This window comes from Malaya genurostris, chromosome 1, assembly GCF_030247185.1.
Source record: "Malaya genurostris strain Urasoe2022 chromosome 1, Malgen_1.1, whole genome shotgun sequence".
Taxonomy (NCBI): domain Eukaryota; kingdom Metazoa; phylum Arthropoda; class Insecta; order Diptera; family Culicidae; genus Malaya; species Malaya genurostris.
In genome coordinates, this window is record NC_080570.1 from 161,307,733 (window position 1) to 161,327,980 (window position 20,248).

The 20,248-nt window shown below is 39.1% G+C and overlaps 1 protein-coding gene across 4 annotated transcripts in view; it reads left to right on the forward strand.

Moving 5' to 3' along the window:
• Window positions 1-20,248, forward strand: part of LOC131426524 (nuclear factor of activated T-cells 5-like) — an 86,802-nt gene that overhangs the window by 30,551 nt on the left and 36,003 nt on the right. For 3 of the 4 annotated variants that reach the window (XM_058589327.1, XM_058589325.1, XM_058589326.1), the window contains 3 exons: window positions 3,885-4,299; window positions 11,480-12,079; window positions 19,485-20,134. In XM_058589327.1, coding sequence (XP_058445310.1) covers window positions 3,885-4,299; window positions 11,480-12,079; window positions 19,485-20,134 — 1,665 coding nt within the window. The remainder of the gene's footprint in view (window positions 1-3,884; window positions 4,300-11,479; window positions 12,080-19,484; window positions 20,135-20,248) is intronic. The other variant, XM_058589328.1, reaches the window with a different exon arrangement.

Below are 20,248 nucleotides of genomic sequence, written 5' to 3' on the forward strand. Positions count from 1 at the left end.
GCGAATTCCTTGCCAAAACATGAAATTTTGGGTGAATTCAGACCATAGCGAACTTGAATTCTCTCCTTGCTGCGGTGAAATTAAAATTTTATTCCGGTAAGTTACCGCAAAAGGTTTCTAACTGAATACCACTGTAGCATCTCCCGGTCGTATTGACAGCGTTGCAAACCGCGAAAATATTCAACTGCATCTTTGTAAGTTTCAATGAAAGATAGTCGACATTATTACTCTTGTTTGGATAAATTGGAGTTCATCGTTTTATTGGTGATAGGGACCTTATTTTCAAGTCCGCAGTCGCAAATTCCTTGCCAGAACATTAAATTTCGGACGAATTTAAAATAATTTGATTTCATTGAGGAATTCAGTGCTGTGCTTAATGGAACTTCCATTCGGATAGCTACCAAAAAAGTCCTGTTCCATTCTTTTCACTTCTCTATCCGGTGACATCTCTATCCGTAAGTTTTGAGTTTCTCTTGATCACCTTTCATATCATCGGATATTTTCAACTTTTTTCTTTCTCATTACGACCCAATTGGCTGTTCGACAAGGATGTGCAGAATCGATATTGTTTTCTTGTCTTCCATTTGGCACAACATTTTTGATGCTCCATGTTCCGAATTGAAACTAAAAATCTAAAACACTATCAATTCAATGGTTATTTCGACTGTACCCTGTGTCAATGTTCGCATGGGCCAACTAGCCTATACCTCACTTATTTGAAATATCACCAATCAGTGAAATTTTTCGTGATTTGTGATCTCTTTGAGTGAAATTAAGCTGCAGATAATAACATTTCAATAATTCGTCCTAATCGTTTAGGGAAAATATTTCTAATATTACAATTGTTATTATTATTATTATTATTATTATTATTATTATTAGTAAAATGAAAAAAAAACGGAAGTGAAATAGTAAAGACTGTTCCAGAAAGTATGGACGCAACCAAAAACCGCTGCAATTTCGCAATGGTTCAGAATCTGTCAATTTTTATGGGTGCCTCCTGTGGTTTACACTCTTCTCTAACCACTTGTGCAGTAGTTTATTCGTTTTCATTAGTGTGTTTCGAAATGCGTGGACTTTCAGCAGAACAACGTCGAAAAATTGTGTACAAATGGTGCACAGAACGCGGACTGTCACTGAGAAAGATAGCAAAAATGGAAGGAGTAAGTGAAAAAGCCGTGCGAAATGCAATCAGGAAGTTCGGTGAGGATAACACCTTTGAGGATAAACCGAAAACAGGTCGAAAAAAAAGTCTTGCTAACCCTCAGTTGGATAAACGTATACTGAAGGCGTTCGAGCAAAAGAAAGAGGTTTCAGTTCGGGATGTGGCCAAAAAAGTAGGCACTTCGAAGTCAAATGTTCTTCGTGCTAAAGAACGTTTGAACCTTCGAACCTATAAGAAGCAGAAACAACCAAAACGTAGTCCGAAACAAGAAGCATCGATCAGGCCGAGGGTTCGAAAGCTGTACAGTACGATTCTTGCTGGAAATTTGACCTGCATAATCATGGACGACGAAACCTACGTGAAACTTGATTACAAATCCTTTCCGGGACCACAATATTATACGGTACGAGAAAGGCAAGTGTTAAACCAGTCTGAGACATCGATTGAAGTCGAAAAATTTGGTTAGAAAGCTATGGTCTGGTAAGCAATTTGTAGCTTCGGTAAAATTTCGAAACCCTTCATCACCACTGCTTCAATGAACAGCGAAATATACGTCAAGGAATGTTTACAAAAACGACTTCTACCCATGATTCGAAGCCACAAGGATCCTGTTGTCTTCTGGCCAGATCTTGCTTCTTGGCACTACTCGAAATCAACGGTAGAATGGTATACTACCAAAAATGTCGTCCCAAAAGACATGAATCCACCAAATTGCCCACAACTTCGATCAATTGAGTAGTTTTGAGCATTAACGAAGGCACATCTTAGGAATCAATTCTCGGCAGCCAAAACCATTCAACAGTTCGAAAAAGATAGGAAAAAAGTGTCAAAACTTGTCGCCAAGAAGTCTGTACGGAATTTAATGAGGAACGTTCGCAAGAAGGTGCGCCAGCTAGTCTACAATGGCCAAGTATCAAATGTTGAGAATAATATTCTGTTGTTGTAGTCTAATATTATCAGTATATCGAATAAAATTTGAATATCTAACACTTGTGAATTATTTACAGCGAAATCGAAGTGCGTCCATACTTTCTGGGACAGTCTTTACTTTTCGCCAAAAGGACTAGAGCTTTTTTTTCATTTTTCCCGGTTTATTCCGTATTCTACAGAATTGACACACCAACGAAAATTTAATGATCATTGTATGAATCGTCAAAATGATCGATACGGTAAATCTTTTGTCGGGAAACTTACTTTTAACGAATGGTTTTTGCATTTTTCTTTTGTTGAGCTGATTTTGAACAGGACAAATTTATATTATAGCAAAATTTAGGACCGAACCGAATTTTTTACTGAGCTTCAAATTCATACTTTCTTGATTCTACAATTGTTATTTTTTTCTGAATCAATCTAGAATAAGAATTTTCCCTCCAATATTGTGCCGCCGAGGCGATCAATTAAAATATTAGCTTGTTTGTATTGTGCTCATGGTTATCAATTGTTAAGAATTGAAAACAAACGAAAATAACCACCGAACATTGGAGGCATGCACAGCGACACAATTATCGCTGACGTACTTCACAGATCTCTTTTTCTCTCTCTCTCTCTCTCTCTCTCTCTCTCTCTCTGGTTGGACCCAAGTGAAATATGTGCGTATTGTCGAAATATCATCGCACAAGAATCTTCGTCACTGGTTTTTATTGCGATTTTATCAACGTCGTCGTTTTCGTGTCAAATTAAAATATTCCACTAGATGGTATATGTTTATTTTACGTACTATCAACGGAGATGACGCACTGGTGTTTAACGGTTTGAAAAAATGCTTAAGAGACTGATTAGATAAATGATCTTTCTATGAATCGCGTGCCAGTGAATTAAGGATGCGTCGGTAAATCTTTCGGTAGTCAATACGATTTTTTTTACGAAATACTCACTGACCGAGTTGTTTTGGTAGGTTCTTCAGTCGATTGCAAAGTTTTGACTTTGTTATCGGGACAGAAAAGTGTGTTGATCCGAAATGCGGGGCTGGGAATCAAACTCAGGTAGTCTGCGTGAAAGGCGATCGGTATTTTACCGATCACGCTAAGACTGCTATTGAAATTTATTCGGATTCGTCATCCGAATCCGTGAATACAGGATAGTAGTAGAATTGTGACATATATTGCCCAGACGTAAGACAATAGGATGACTTTCAACCAAAACCCCCAAATAGTTCCCTGGAATGATAATTTTCCCAATCGTGTAAAAATTAATTATCATAATAAAATAATCTGTTTGGAGATGTGCGCCGCCTTGATTACTTGACGCCTTGACTTTTTATAAAAAGTTTATTTTGAACTGTTCTCGGGAAGTAACAAACTGGAGACAATTTTCTGTTTTATTTTTTACAGTAGATGATTTTATTGTATGCGCCATTGGCCGGTACACTAAAGACCTGTTAGGTGAGTCGAGCCAAACAAAAGCATGCTACAAGATCATCACCGTCATAGGAGGCGTTGATTTTATTCTGTTCAACAGTATTTAATTAGAAGTAGAAAATGTCAAACAACACCAACTTTATATTTCGTGTTCGCAGAAAAAAAGCTAAAGTGTTGCTTTAGTCTTACAAAAATACAAGAAAATGGATTTGCTTGGAAACATTGTGCTTGAAAACGTGACCCAAGTGTAGCAAACTTTTGCTAGAAGAAAGAAATCTTATTTATTTTGTAATGCTATTTTCTTTGCCTATGAGAACTGAAAACCAGTTTATTAAACAATCCTTTCTTTTTATCGATTCCAGTGAAACTCAACGTCAGTCCAAGTGCAACCCTTGCCTCCAAGCTCCACAGAAAAGTATTACGGGTGCCATCGAAGCGCATTCCCGGAAAAGTGCACCCGGGCAAGCTTGCGTCGGTGGCCAGCAAACTGGCGGCCGCCAAGCAACGTCTACACCAACAGCAGCAGCAGCAGCAACAACAACAAACCCAACAGCAGCAGCATCAGTTCAATCTTCAGCAGCTTCCATTGCAACGTCCTTCTGCAGCAGCCCCCAGCGTCAACAACTGTGATAACTCCAACGACTCCGGTCTTGGATTCGACCGTAGTCTCGATAGTGCCCTCGGTGCTCAATTCCAAAACCATACGAGTCATAGCGCCTCGTCAACGGCAACGGTTGGTGGCAGTGGCACCATCGGGCGGTCAATTCATCACAACAGGTGAGTGTTGTTTTGAAAAAAAAAAATTTATCCACGTCATCCCGGACGGAAATGGGATAACGTCCAGTCATCGTCGTCCAGTGATCGGATGGTAAAACCCTAGCCGTGGCAAATTCATCCCACATTGAACCGTGTCCGCTCGAAACGAAAATCGTACAAATGCATGTCCTACTAAGTAACTAGATTCTCCAGAATTGATCACCACTCATTGTGACGGGCCGCTCCGTTTAACCCCTAACTTCTGAGAGTGCCGATTGATTTATCTGTGGGACTGAGCGTGCTGCTTCTGTGTCGTATACTAATATATCATTGGTCCGGTTTGTTACCGAGATGGGATTGCCTTTCAATAACGTCTAATTAAATCATTAAAAACAATTTATGCGCGACACGGTTGATGGTTTCGTACTTTGTTTTTGCGACCAGCCACCCCAGCCGGTCAGTCGTCGAACCGCCACCGTCGTCTGGTCCGTAAAATTCACGCCCAGTGACTGCGAAGTGTTCGGACGCCTCCCGGTCGAGGTTATCATTTCACTTTTCGAGCTGTCGGTAACGGTAGCTGAGACGGCGATTGAGGTTAGCAGATTGAAGCTATCTGCGTTGTAGCGGATCGATTATTCTAGTAGAAATGTTTCTTACTACGGCAGCGAAACATGTTGAAACTGTGTTCATCTCAAGCCAAAATAAGCGTAATGTGATAACAAAAAAAGAATATTGATTTTCTACGACACGATAACTTTAAATATCGTAACTGCGAATGTCTCAAAGTCGAATGTTCCATTATTTGAAAGTTATTTCAGTCCACGGGCTCATCTATCCGAGGATTATCCCCATGAGAACGATTTAAAATACTAACAACTAAAGCAAAAAATGTAAACTCCATCAGAACTGATTCAAGATACTTTATGCGAAAGTAATCTTTCAACCAACTCACAAACTGTTCATCTTTTGATGTGATCAAGTAGTGAAAATATTTTTACACATAGCTTCATAGCTAGTGAAGAGCTGTCCTGCGAGTGCGTGAGACATCGATGAAAAAAAAATAATAGTCAGAAGGGGCCGAATTCGGGGGAGTATTGTGTGAGGGGCTAAAATAGTCATATGTGTTCAAAAATGATATTTTGACCGCTCTTGCCGTGTATACGGAAGCTTTATCATACTGCAAAATGGCTCATTTCTTGTGGAACATTCTGTTCGTTTTTCGAGTAATGCCCAATCCAATTTTCTCTGGTTTGACAAGCTCCTATATATCGATGGTTGACCAGAGTTTACGCTTGAGATTCTCTCAAATAAATCCATTTCTCATTTCACGTCACTATCCGGAGCAGAAAATCGTTTAATGTTTTTAAAGTCGAGAAAAACAGCAAAACTCCTGCAGTCTATCGCTCAGCTCATGAGGAACCCATTTTTCCACCTCCCGAATCTTTCGCACGGTGCGTAGACGGTCAAAAATGACAGGACAAACAACAAATAGCCTCTTCGTTATTGTTTTGTTCGTTCAACAATCCTTGCGATTTGATATCTTAACTGAAATCCCCCTGTTTAATTCGTTTAAACCAACGTTCACAAGTTCCCCGTAAATTTCAGGAAGCATTTGATGGGATTCAGCTTCACTTTTTCCAATACAACGTAATGAATCATTAAATCCCGCAAATTGTTTTTTACTTAGCAAGAATTTTTACTTATTCATTTCACTTAATGTATTTGACACTAATTTGCAATTAACAAAACAATAAGGGCTTTTAGGAACGTTCCGATGGTGAATTAATCCTTGTTTGCAGATACATCTCTTGAAACTATCCTGCATTATTAACTGGCACCTCTGGTTCTTTGGTTTGACAAATTTTTACTCAATAAGACACAAAACCGTCATTATTAGAATCCCTTGACATCTTAGAGCTTAAGCAGTGTCCCTTAAAAATTATTTTGTTGAATAAAAAAAATATAAAAAATTGCATATTAAAATTCGTTGTAAAGTTTAATTTCGAAGAATACCGTATAGTAATGAAACCATCCCGGAACTATAAAGTAGACTTCGAGTGGAATGGAACTATAATCGTTCAAAGTTTTCGAAAGTCAAATACTATTCGACAAAGAAAAAGAAATCAAAATTTCAAGCATACTTATTTGTGATAAATTCAGTTACGAAAAGTTTTTCCAACAAAGGTCTTAGGCTTGTTCGCAACAAAATCTGGACAGACTTGCTGTTAGTTTAATCCAAGATGCATTTTGTATTCATTTTATTGTGCATTATGAGTAATCTTAGAGCTAATTATAGTTACTTCATTTGGCTGCATGAAAAATCTACGAATTGTTACTGTACGGACTTCTCTACAACCGATTTAGCTGCTTGTGTCTAAGATTTTGAAAAGTTTTCTGCTGTTGTAGCTTGTTGGTTATATTGAGAGTTCTCTCTCTTCATGAAAGCCCAATACCGATAAGTCACAATCCCGGGCAGTTAGGTGAATTTACTTTATCCAAAACATTTTCGGTCTAGTGACAAGATGCCAAATCAGGCCAGAATAGTGGTGGAACGTCATGGCTGAGTAGGAATGGCAACAATCTCTTCTTTAAGCATTCTTCACTGTATATTTCTTTGTTTGCCGTTCCGGTAGTGATGAAGCTTTGGCTTGCTCGACCTCAGCTGCATATTGCCGGCCAAACCAAATATTTCTTAGAAAAAACTTGGCCTTTTTCTTCGTCCTGAAATACTTTTCTACACCGTTCCGTTCCGTGGCAGTATAAAAAGACGTGCCGGGAAGCCATTTGAAGTCTTCCAGCACATAAGTTTCATCGTTCATTATCACGCCAGGAAAATTATAAGCGTCCAAGCGTCCTTTCGCTTTCCTGACGCATTTTCGAAAATTGGTCGGGGACGCGTGAGTAAAAAAAGCCTTAAGACAATGCAGGTGTTTAACGTCTCTTACAATCTTAGCGTGTAGCTTTTGAAACTGTATTCCCAGATCACATACTTGGTCCACTCTTGGGATAATTGTACCATCAATGTTATACTCATATATGACTGAAGATAAAATCCGATGAAATGTGATAACTTGGCACTTGGCTACATTCATGATGAGTTTATTTCCAATCGACGAACAATGCAAGCAGACATTGTAGTCACCGGCGATACGAACTACGAACAACGAGATACAGTTTTACAGTCATCTGCGTAGACTAATTTACTTCCAGCTTCCAAAAATAAAGCCACATCGTTGTAAAATAATACGAGTAGCAAGGGTCCTAAATTATTACCACTGTCATAGATGTCCGGTGAATCCAGTTTATCTTTGACGTTTACTGATGGTTTGTGTACCAGAGAATACTGTGGAATGTGATGAAATATTGTGAAATAGAATGAAATAATATAGACTGAATATGTGAGCAAACCATTGACAGCTGCCAAACGGTGTCCATCCAGTTTATTTGATGATGTATCGCTGATGTGTCAGTTGATCTGTGAGTGAAGTGTAAGAGGAAGTGCATGCAAGGCCACTTAGGACTATTGATCGACCAATAGTAGAGATCGAAGTAAATCTTGTAAATGTTTGCTCGCGGAGTACATGTATGTATGTATGTATGTATGTGAGTATGTATGATTGTATATATGTATGTGTAAATTGTAAAACATTTACTAACTCAATTTTTTTTCCATATGAATTTAATATACGCTAAGAAAACTGGAGAATCGAACTGAGTAAAGCTCTAAAACTTGAAGAAGAAGAAGAATGATGCAGAATACCAAGAAAGAACAAAGAAGTAAAGCAGATGAATAATGCAGAAATAATACAAATAAGATAAATATGTAAAAAAAGCCCGAAATCAGAAAAAAAACTCGGTTAAGATTTTATGCGTTTCAAGAACCCAACAGGTAAAACCCATTTAAAAGATTATGATGATTGTTATTACTGTTACCATTATTACCATTACATCTATATAACTGAAAACACTAACGGATATTTAAACTATATTACAAGAAGTTCTAGGAAACACGATCACACAATATACATTATCTCAAAAACAGATCTATGACAATGACAGAAACTACAACTAAACTATAAAACACAACCACTTTTATCAATAATTTCATTTTCAATAGTTCACTGTACCAACAATGTGTACTGTTAAAACTTTAAATGCTGCTTTAAGGAGTGTATCGATAAGTAGTTAGCAACATTCAAACATTTATTACTCTCAAATGGCTTAATTTTTTGCAGCGTGTTTTGCGGTGACATGTTTGTTCACATATCAATAACAGCTGCGAATCGATTGGTTTCGGTACGGTTTATCGTTTCAATGATGAGTCGAATTGATCCGGAAACGCGAAAGAAAATTCTGCACACTTGGTGCTCAGAAAGTGGTGTCACGTACAACGAAATTGCAAAACGGGTGAAGGTGCACCACACCAGTGTCAAAAATATTATCGAGAAGTTCGGTAAGACCCTTTTCATGAAGGAAGTTCAGGCCAAAACAAGAGCGCGAAAACTGTATAACCGGATTCTACAGAATAAAGACGGATGCATCCTGATCGACGACGAAACCTACGCCAAGGAAGACTCTCGAGCGCTGCCCAAACCGCAATATTATACGAAATCGGTGTACTAGGACCTGAACGACGCTGACACCACGGTGGCGATGGAATAGTTTGGGCAGAAGGTGTTGATCTGGCAAGCAATTTGTACCTGTGGTTTGCGGTCGTCGATTTTCTTCACGAAGAATGTTTGAAGAAGAGAATGCTGCCACTGTACAGAAAGCATAAGGCTCCTCCTCTCTTCTGGCCGGATTTGGCATCAGCCCACAACGCCAACTCCGTTCTACAGTGGTTGTCAAAAAATAATGTACAATTCGTAGAAAAGGACATCAACCCACCGAACTGCCCGGATCTTCGGCCAATTGAAAGGTATTGGGCAATTGTCAAGCGGCACTTTCGGAAGGAAGGTACAGTGTCGCAAAACATGCAGGAGTTAAAAAAAACTGGACAGCTGCCACCAGGAAAGTCACAAAAGTAACTGTGCAGAATTGAATGAAGAATGTCAAGTCCAAAGTGCGAGCGTTTCACAGAAACTAGGATTTTCATCAATATTAACAGTGAAATGCATAAAAATGTAATTAGTAATGTTGCTAACTACTTTTCGATACACTCCTTAAGTACTTTAATTGCAATTTTCATGTCAACTTTTATGGTACTTTAAAATATAAAAATCAAAGACATCCACTTTTATTAGTGCGCTTTGCGGACTAGGTGTCACATCGCATTGATGCCAGATATACTTATTGCACGATATGACCGGCCGACGGATTAAACAAGCAAATAACATAACTCTAGGGGAATGTCTTTCGCAGGGTACTGAATAGTTTCGTTTGGCTTTCACAATCGTTGCACAGGTGCCGACTTATTGTTCAGGTGTTCTGCAAAGATGCACCGTTCCCAAAGTGACCCAATTAGCTATGCATAAGTGATTTGGATTCACATAAATAACGGTTCGGTGAGAAAAATCGAGAATGCTTCGAACAAAACACCTGTACAGACAGAGCACAGCAGCCGATAGAAATTGTTTACACATCGGGGGAAAAGATTTTATCCCCAGCACCGATTAATCCGATCCGATCTGTCGAGGAAAAAAAAATGCCGTTCTAGAAAAATCATGCCAAGTCATCCCACGTCGCGATTCAGTGCGTTATCTGTCTGGTGATCTTGCTGCATTAATATGCAATGTTTTATAGAGCTGCAGCAATAGGCCATCCGCAAATTGCTTGCCACCAGTTGTTCCTTCTCAGCAATAGATTGCTCGGTTTCGTTTGCTATCGTCATCGTGATTGGTAGCCATAAACAAGATTTTTGCTCTCCCTTTTCTAGGGTGGCCATCATGCTCAAGAGGAACAAACATACGCAGGAAAACGAGCGGGGCAGACATTTCTCGGGCCACCCTTCGGCAGTGACTCAATCCCGATCATGTAATGGGACGCATATCTAATTAATACCCACCCTCCCGTTCTATGAATGCGGTTGACCTCCCTCGAGTTCGTCGCCAGGCACGACGGGGAAAACCGGCTCAAAACAACGTGCGAGTCAACCTGTTTGATTCACCTTGCCAGGGTTGTTGTTGCGACATCACGTTGAAACTAGCGTTTTTCCGGACTGGAATGTCTCTCCGTTTCCGGTCGGCATGTTTTCAATCAGCTTAGTCGAAACGTCAATGCTCTGGGGATTTTCGCGGCAACAGTCCTGAAAGAGGAGTGACTGCTCCCCCTCTCTCCCCATTGCGAACCGACTGAATCTCGTGCAAAACACGTTTCTCGTATGACAAAACAAGAACCTGCACAATAACAAACAGAAGTCTAGTTGGTAAATTTGTGATAGTTGTGTATGTACTAACAACTACCAGGGGCAATCAAAACAGACGGGTTGTTGGTGCGGCGACTCGGTTTTACATTTACATTCAGATGAAAATTAGGGTGCGTGTACCGCTTTCATGACTGTTTGTCAATTACGTTTCCACTCGGAATTCTACGGAAAACCAGTATAGCAGCACATACCCTTTAATTGCACAATTTAGTGCAGTCACTCTCACCAGCCTTGGTTTATAACCGGCGCCCGACGTAGAGAGCTGTGCAATCCAATATCCATTTTTTCTTATCCATATGCATGCGATGAAGTTATACACACCGACAAAACGTTTGCTCTTGGGAGACCGGCTCCCTCCGTAAGTCGCTTTCCGCGCCGGTTTTAGTTTGTAATAGACCATACAACCGAGAAGTACAGAGAGTGGCGATTGTGTACACATTCATCTCGACCCGGTTAGTGCGGTTTGCTGTTTACTATATTCATCCAAAGTGTTTACGCATAGATCAATTGAATCTCGTGTCCGATCCGATCCGAGCAAAAAGTTTGTTTACACCACACGGCGGGCGAACAGAAATAGAACGGATCTAGTACTACATAGCCTAGTACGTTGCCTTACCTATATGTTATGTTTTATGTCCATACTTATTGTTCATTACATTCATCACGTTACTAACAAATTGTACATTTTCCGTATTTTTTCATGTGATCGTAATACGTCCCTCCATGTGTCATCATTCCCATGCATTATTTCTGTGTGCTGTGCGTGCTTTGATGTCCCTCCATTGAAAACCTAATCATCTAAACAAAAAAAAACAAATCGCCATTGGCCTACCCCAGCGCACCGGAAGATGAGGGCATCGAAAATGAATCCGGACTTAGAAATCGGTCAGCAACGATCGGTGCCGGCAGGGGATCACGTGGCGGAAAGCCAGCAACGCTGTACAGTCGCCGGACCACAACCCGATCGGTTGGCAGTAGTCGCAGTAGCAGTGCTGCCAGCAGTAAATCTCTCAAGCGAAGCCACCTGGAACTGGACGATGCGGTGGCCTGTTCTGGCGATCTGTTCATACTAACGACCGGTACCGGTACCGGCGTGGTCAAACTACCCGATACTACCCCGGTGGTTAAGCTGAACGAGGGAAAAGTCAAACCGGCGGTTCTTCGTACGGTGGCAGCTCCGAAGAAAATCATCATCCCCATGACGGGAAAATCACCCAGTGCGGGAGGCGGGAAACGGACGGTCACCATTGCACCATTATCGTCCAACAACAAAGCACCGTTATCATCATCTGCATCAACATCAATCCCCTCCCATTCCTCCTTGTCGTCAGCACCACAATCATCATCATCATCATCAACTCCGTCATTATCCGTCACGGTAGCTAATGCGACATCGACGACAGCAATAACAACAAGAGCATCACCGGTGACGGCGAAGTAAGGATCGATTTTTATTTTGTATTATTAAAATGTTTTTCATTGTCCCCGCCTGCCGCTTGCTTTGGGCTGCACTGTGGAGACGATTTACACGATGTGGCATCCGAGTTTTGTATCAGTGTTCACGGAACTAAGCTTTGGATATTTGCATTGACGTCCAAGACCGGATCGTGAAAATCGTACTCTACCGAACATTCGGATTCGCGACCGCATTAATCGGTGGTCATTAACGGTAGCAATTAAAGGGAGACGAGGACGGTGTAGACTGTAGAGATTGATTGCATGATGTAGTTGCTGCTGTGCGCCCAGCAGTTTGAAGTTAGCTTGTTTTGTGATTATATTGTTGTAGTGTAGTGCGTACTGCTAAGTGTTCCAATTTGCAATTTGTAGGTGGCTGGTTGTCATGTAAATTATAGTGCATTATAATCAATTAGAAATGTGTCGGGTTATCTATCACCTGTTAGTAGAAAAATCAATTCGATCAATTATGTAGAATCGCTCCGGAAGCATTCAATAATAGTTGTTGGATAGGTACTACGAGTTCATTCCCGTGACTTCGTTTATTGGACGTCTCTAGTAGAATGATGCTCATTATTTTTGCAGTTGAGAAAATGACTTATAAAAACAACTTAAGCTAGACTTAGATGGCCTAGTCCTGTCTGTGCTTCTGATGTTCTTCTCTCGTATTAACTTGATGGTTCATTAGGAACCACAAATAAACAATGGCAATAAAGAGAGACCAAGTCTATTTGCAGAAAAATATATTTTCGAAGTAATTTTTGTACTTTGGTGAAAAGGCTCATTCGATGAAACGATTGCAGCTACGCGTTTGTTTTCGCCTGGATGGCAAATCTAACCCAGTTACCACCCTAATTACTGTCGAACCGTTTGTTTGAAGCAGTGCGGTAAAATTTCATTTTCAATCGAATAATATAAGATGAAAATGAAATTTATGGCCGCTGACCGTCAGCGAATCCCTACTAATTCATTTGACTTTTGCTGTCATTTTCAAGTGAAGCTCCCAGAATCCATCGTCAGTTGAATAATCGAACCTAGTCATTTGAAGTTTTGCTTGCTCAGTTTCAAGTGCCAAGTAGTATAGATGCTTCAGTGTCTTCGCTCTTGGTAGTAAGCAGATTCGAACGAATAGAATTATAAATGGAGTAAAGTATTAAAAATGACAACTGAAGGAGGAAACAATTAATTTATGTGTATTCTGTGATTGACATTTCAGCTATCTGATTAGTCTTTCATCTATTATCTTGAACCAATTCGAATGTTTACATGAACCTCATTTGAAGGCCGCTCTCACACTATTGAAAGAGATATTTTGTTACTTCAAGAGATCAACTGACGGTAATTAAACTGAGCCTCGATTCAAGAGAAACGAGTGATGAGCTGAATGGTGCTCGTTCGGGCCGTCAGCAAACATTGTCTGTGTCGGAGAGTGAAGTTTACTGCAGTGGAGAGATCGTCAATGTGTTCCACATTCAGTTTCAATTGAATTGAATGAAGTTTTACTTCACTGGTTTGAAGTCAGATTTGATTCTAGCTTCAATGCAATTGAACTGAATTTCAAGTCAGAACGGAATCGCAGTAGGTGTGTGCTTCGTACAGATCATTTTATCGCTTCTGTCAAAGTGATAGAAAAGTCAAATTTGTGCATATTTTCTATTGAATAAAGAGAATTTCTAACATTTGAACTGATAATTTTCATCCTTATTTTAGTTTTGTGTTGTGCATTGCCGTGCTCAAAGGAAAACATTCAAACCGGTTCGGTTGGACTCTCTGAAGACGCTGCACAATTCGTGCATCGTATGTAATCCAACAAAGTTTTCGTGGTTTACTGCGGGACCGGAATGTTTTCATTATTACTTCTTAGAATAATATATATCATAACGCATAAACACCCCGATTATGTATTTTGATCGGGTCCGGATGTTTCGATAAAGTGTGACATTCTGTATTTCGATCTAGTTTTCCATATATAATAGAAGTTCCGCATTATGTGGCACAACAGATTAGAACGGCTTCGGTTTGTGATTAGCATTAGCTGCACCATGTTTCTACAAATAAATTACTCAATTCTTACACACATTCTAAACAACATTATTACATGGTCGCATCAATTATTTACAGTGAATTATACTGCCGTTCTACGCATAACTGTCCCATATTACTTTCGGTCGTTTTGACTTTTTGCTACCAAACGGTTTATAAACACATATTTTTCAAGAAAATAATATGAAATCTGACCGTTTGTTCGAAAACTTTTCGAAAAAATATTAAGTCAAATTGTCCCATCTGTAATTTTCTACGCATAACCGTCCCACTGAAGAAAAAAGATATTCTTAAAAATGTATAATAATGGTGCATAGAAATACACTGATTTAGCTAATTAACATACTGAGATAGATACATAGTCTTTTAAGTAGTAGTAATGTTCTCAAAATATTTTAATTTATCTGTTGGCACATTCGTTTGCAAAGTCGACAATAATGTCTTTTTTCGTTCTTGGTGGATTCCTCGAACTGATTTTTGCCATATAAGATGATTAGACAATTTAAAATTTTTATCCTAAATTGTTTTCGGTTGTTTTTACCTATTTTTATATATATAAAAAATAGGTATAGAATTCGCTCAAACTTTAGAAATATTTTCCGAGGCCCGATTGACATATACCAATCGATTCAGCTCGACGAACTGAGCAAATGTCTCTCTCTCTCTCTCTCTCTCTCTCTCTCTCTCTCTCTCTCTCTCTCTCTCTCTCTCTCTCTCTCTCTCTCTCTCTCTCTCTCTCTCTCTCTCTCTCTCTCTCTCTCTCTCTCTCTCTCTCTCTCTCTCTCTCTCTCTCTCTCTCTCTCTCTCTCTCTCTCTCTCTCTCTCTCTCTCTCTCTCTCTCTCTGTGTGTGTGTGTGTGTGTGTGTGTGTGTGTGTGTGTGTGTGTGTGTGTGTGTGTGTGTGTGTGTGTGTGTGTATGTGTGTGTGTCTGTATGTGTGTTGTCAACTAAGAGGTCGAGATCTCAGAGATGGCTGAACCGATTTTGATCAAACTAGTCGCAAATGAAAGGTCTCCCCGTCACCCAAAACGCTATTGAATGGTTTTGAGATCGGATGTTTACTTTTTGAGTTACACGAAGTTTTATGTCAAAATTTTTAGTTTTTTGACAGTATCTGTCACAATTGACCTTGAAAACAGAATATGTTTTCAGACTTGGATTCCGCACGGTAATACCTATCCAACAAGCCATAGATTGTCAAAATCCGTCCATTTTAACGGAGATATCGAATTTTTTCTGTAAGCGACTTTTCCCCCTATTCCAGCAGTATGAGTTTTGAGCGCTGTATGACAAAGAAATGTTTGGGAGCAACGGAAAACACGATTTTTTTAAACTGTTACATACAATTGTTTCTAAGTACCAAAAAGACTGTGTACAGCATCTTTTTTTATGACATTTAGCCTCGGACCGATTTTAGCACGGCTCGTTTTTGGCAACATAATCGTTCGAGTATGCCATATGTAAACTAGATGATGGCAGAATTTTCGAGTTGAAAGCAATTCCATAATTATATTGATTTAAACTACTTACAGCAATAAATGCTGGAAGAACATAACACCCGTATACCATTCGAATCAGTTCGTCGAGATCAGCAAATGCGTGTGTGACAAATAATTTCACTCAATTTTCTAGGAAAATTTCTTTTCTACAAATTCAGATTCTTACGAAAAGTCGTATGCTCCCAAACAAAGTTCCTGCATTATGTTTTGTTCCAACCTCTGGTTCCGGAACTACAGGATGATATGTGAAACGAAATCAAAATTGTGTAATTCATTTTTCTCGTAGATGGCTGAACCGATCTAAGATTCAAATGAAATCTAAGAATCATCTAAGATTCAAATGAAAAGTTTCAAGATTCTATAAAACATCTTGCTTTTCAGTCAGATCCAACTTCCGGTTTCGGGGATACAGGGTGATTAGTATAAAAATGTCTATTCCACATAAATTAATCAGGTTTATCGGGTTAGCAGATTTGGATAGTCGATAAAAAATTAACTTTTTTCAGTTTTAGTGGTATTTAGTTGTCGATTCAGAAGGCACCTAAAAATTTAATTCGCACTACGATTCCTCAAAGATGTCTTCACTGATTTTCAAATATTTTGAAACAAATGTAAACTATACAGCTATAGGTGAATTTATCTGACTTCGGCCATACCGATTTTAGAATTCCGGTTCCAGTATAAAATCGTTTCTCAAAGCTCAATCGTTTTCTCAAAAAAAGCCTAATCAAATTTCAGAAACAAAAATTCAAATTAAAACAAACTTATATACAAAAATTAATTAATTTTACCCAATTATGACTTCCGGTTCTCGAATTACATGATGATGAATTTTTAAAATTCAAACCGATATAGAAGATGACAATCCCGAAAAGCTTCAAAGTTGGACTCAGAACTGTTGTAATTTATTCGTCATATGGCCATACGAATCGGTTTGGGTTATGCTGGTTTCTGAATACCGGCTCTGGAAGTACCTTAAATTACCGTAAACTCTAGAGTGGAACTTACATATCATGGCATGTTTAATCGATTATCCCACTTCTAGATTCAAATTCGATCCGATTTGCAGTTTCGACATTACAGAGTAATGAGTGATTAAAAGATCAAATTGTCGCTTAAAACGACGGTCATTAAAATAATGTCATGAAAACCTAAACACCGAAGAATATTCATGCAAAAAACACATACGGATTGATAAAAATAGGTATCATCTCATTGCTAGGTGGATTAAACACGTTTTTTTAGAACAGATTGCAATAGTTTGAATTTATGTCATCAACGGAATCCGTGTAGCCGACTCGAATCGTCCTATCTCGAACTGTATATATCGTATGTTTTCAAATTTAACTGGCTAACTGTCAGCTTCGTTTGAAAGAAATCGAAGGACTGCATATTGAGCACATCTATTCTATTCTGTCTGTCTGTGGGCTTTCATTTCGCTATAAAATATACACATAACTGGCTTGGCGAGCACCCTTATTCGGAATAACGACATATCGATTTTTATTCGTATTCCTAATAACGTATTTCATTCGTATTTCTAATAACGCTAGCAAAATCAAAGGTAGCTAGGATTCGACCGAACCATATTCGATCGAAAAACCAATACGCCGTTATTTAGAATAAGGGCGAATGGCATAAGCGGGATAGTAGTTTCAAAACTGTGATTTTTTTTTTTCATTTGCCCTTTCAATTATTTGCAGTTTTCAGTGAAAATCCCATAATATGCAGTGTCGATATTCAACCGAAGCTGTGAGAATCGAAAATGACAGAAAAAAGTTTCACAATAATTTTTACCTTTTGGTGCTCGAATTTGTAGTAGTTTTGGTTTCCAAAGAGTTCTGGGATGTAATTACTTCGATTTGCCATATTTTAGTCACTTTTTATAGCCAAACATCACAAATTTTCAATACATCGATGAAAGAATGAGAATTGAAATTCGGCTGATGCTCCCTGAAGACGTTAGTTTGGTTTCGTCTTGTCATAGAGGAAAGAGTGACGTTGGCAATTATACTCTCTCATTTTTTCGATGAGAAACGAGAATGCTTCGTCTCTCTTCGTTTGTTCTGGTGTCGGTCATTTACGAAAGAGACAGTAAAACATTGAAAATGAGACTATTGGATTGGATTCTTTCATTGAGAATGCGCGATAATTTTAAGCACTGATTAGAGACATAATGGTATAAGTGACGTAACCGGACAAAACGTAATATTTTTCTCCGCTTAAATTTCTCGGAAATGACTTAGCCGATTTCAACAAGTTTAGGCTCGTTCGAGATTTGACCTTAAGGATAAAACCCTCTATAATCTAAACAAAACAAAAATTCGAAAATCATATAGCTCACTCTTCCGGTCCGGAATATTTAATCGTAGAAGTGACGTAACCGACAAAACGCTTATTGTTAGCCGCACAATTTTGTTCCGAAACTGACCAATATTGTCGAATATGCAACGTAAGTGCTGAAGCAAACTTTTGTGAACGAACCGAATCTATCTGAATGAACTTGTGTCAAAAATTTGCCAAATTTCGAATCAAATATCATCCTAATAAAAAAAAAGTATTGTACAGTAAGACTGTTTGAATGAAAAGAGAAAGACATTATCACGCCATTAGGTGGATTAAGAAGAGTTTCATTAAATTGAATTGAAGGCTTCTTTGATAAGGTTAAGACACAATTTCGAAAAGATGATCTACCGATTTTTCCACAATTTGAAATGAGGAATTGAATTCTTGTTGATCAGGTTTCGAATGACTGTCAGGTTTCAAGCTTCAAATGACTGCCGAACATATTCGGATATTTCTAGAGATTCTAGAGGATTTATCGATATTCTATAGATTTAAGCAAACTTTTATAAATAGTTTCTAAAATGTTAAAAAAATGCTTGGGTTTTTTTCGAGAAAAATTATTAACGAATATACTACCGTTCCGAGTTAAATTGTCCCATATACATAAGAAATCCCACAGGATATGGGACAATTATCCGTAGAACGGCAGTATAGGAACTTCAACAAGATCGCAAATAATTATTGGTCAGGAGACTCTAGGTAGCAGGTTATCTGAGACATTCAAAAATTTCAGAATTTTCAATTTTAGTGAATTCAAACAATTGCTTATAGACTATAGGATTCATGAAAACTATGGTATGAAGTCATTTCACCGAATGGATCATTTTACCGAAAGACTGTTTGACTAGGTTTTTTTAATTAAAAAAATCTTTTCCGTGTGCTCTCCATCGATCAATAACAGCGGTATGGCCGCAGATTCCAAGTGCACCGATGATCTGTCTAGGTTTACTCATTTTTTTCCGGTCTACCCAAAGCTAATTCATTCAGCTATGTTAAATCCGAACGTCGGATGGTATATAAGTGTACGGTAAAATGAACCATTCGGTGAAATTATTCCAACTCGATAAAAATCAGTAGTTAATTTTTGCCAAGTTTGGGTAGTATTATTAATTTTCTGTATATTTAACCTAATAGTTTTTTTTTTGGCCGAATGTAAATATTTTACACTATGCAAAATGCATTTGCGTTTTAGAAACTCAAGAAAATATCTAAATATCTATCGATTTAGAACGATATGAGCTTGTAGAAAGTTTGAATGGTAGTTGAATCAATTAGTATTACAAATTAGGCTAGCTCCGTACTGCTGCAACAAGTTTTTGTAATTTCTTTTCAATCCTTTCCTATTGCTCCACTCGTAGCGGAAACTATCCACATTCACTCGTAGTTTGTAGCGCGCAAAGCCGTAGTTTCGAGACCATCTAAAATCAAACGAATAGCATGACCGTGGTATAATAATCTTATTTCTTTTTGTTTTTTGTTTTTTTCGGTTCCATTTCGCAGAGTGATGACCTCATCGTTAGCTCGTCCGATCAACCGATTACCGGGCAAGCGGCCACCCCTGCTGACATCGTCTTCGTCCCTCGGTACGGGCGGTGGAGCGTTCAGCAATTCCGGCGTAGTGACCCTTCAATCGCAACTGGGGTGCTCGTCCCGGGATGGCAAAATTCAGTTACAAATCCTAACCCAACCGGAGCAGCAACACCGGGCACGCTATCAGACCGAGGGCTCCCGGGGTGCCGTGAAGGATCGCAGTGGTAATGGGTTCCCAGTGGTGCGGCTGGTAGGCCACACGAAACCCACCGTACTGCAGGTGTTCATCGGTACCGATGTGGGTCGTGTAGCGCCGCATATGTTCTACCAAGCCTGTAAGGTGTCCGGGAAAAATTCAACCCCCTGCATGGAGCGAAAGCTCGAGGGTACCATGGTCATCGAAGTGGACCTGAAACCGGAGAACGATATGACCGTTACGTGCGACTGTGTTGGAATCCTCAAAGAGCGCAATGTGGACGTGGAACATCGATTTCCGGACCAGAGTGGGCCTCGGGCCAAAAAGAAATCAACGCGCTGTCGAATGGTGTTCCGCTCCATGATCAAGCATGACGATGGCAGCGTTGAGACGTTGCAAGTTTGCTCCCAACAGATCGTTTGCAGTGAGTATTATTCGTTTAGTTTTTATCATTAAATGACATACCAAACGAATCAGTGAAAACGGCGCGAAATCTAACGATGCCGTTTGTCGACGAACGGCGCTAAAAGTCATTCGA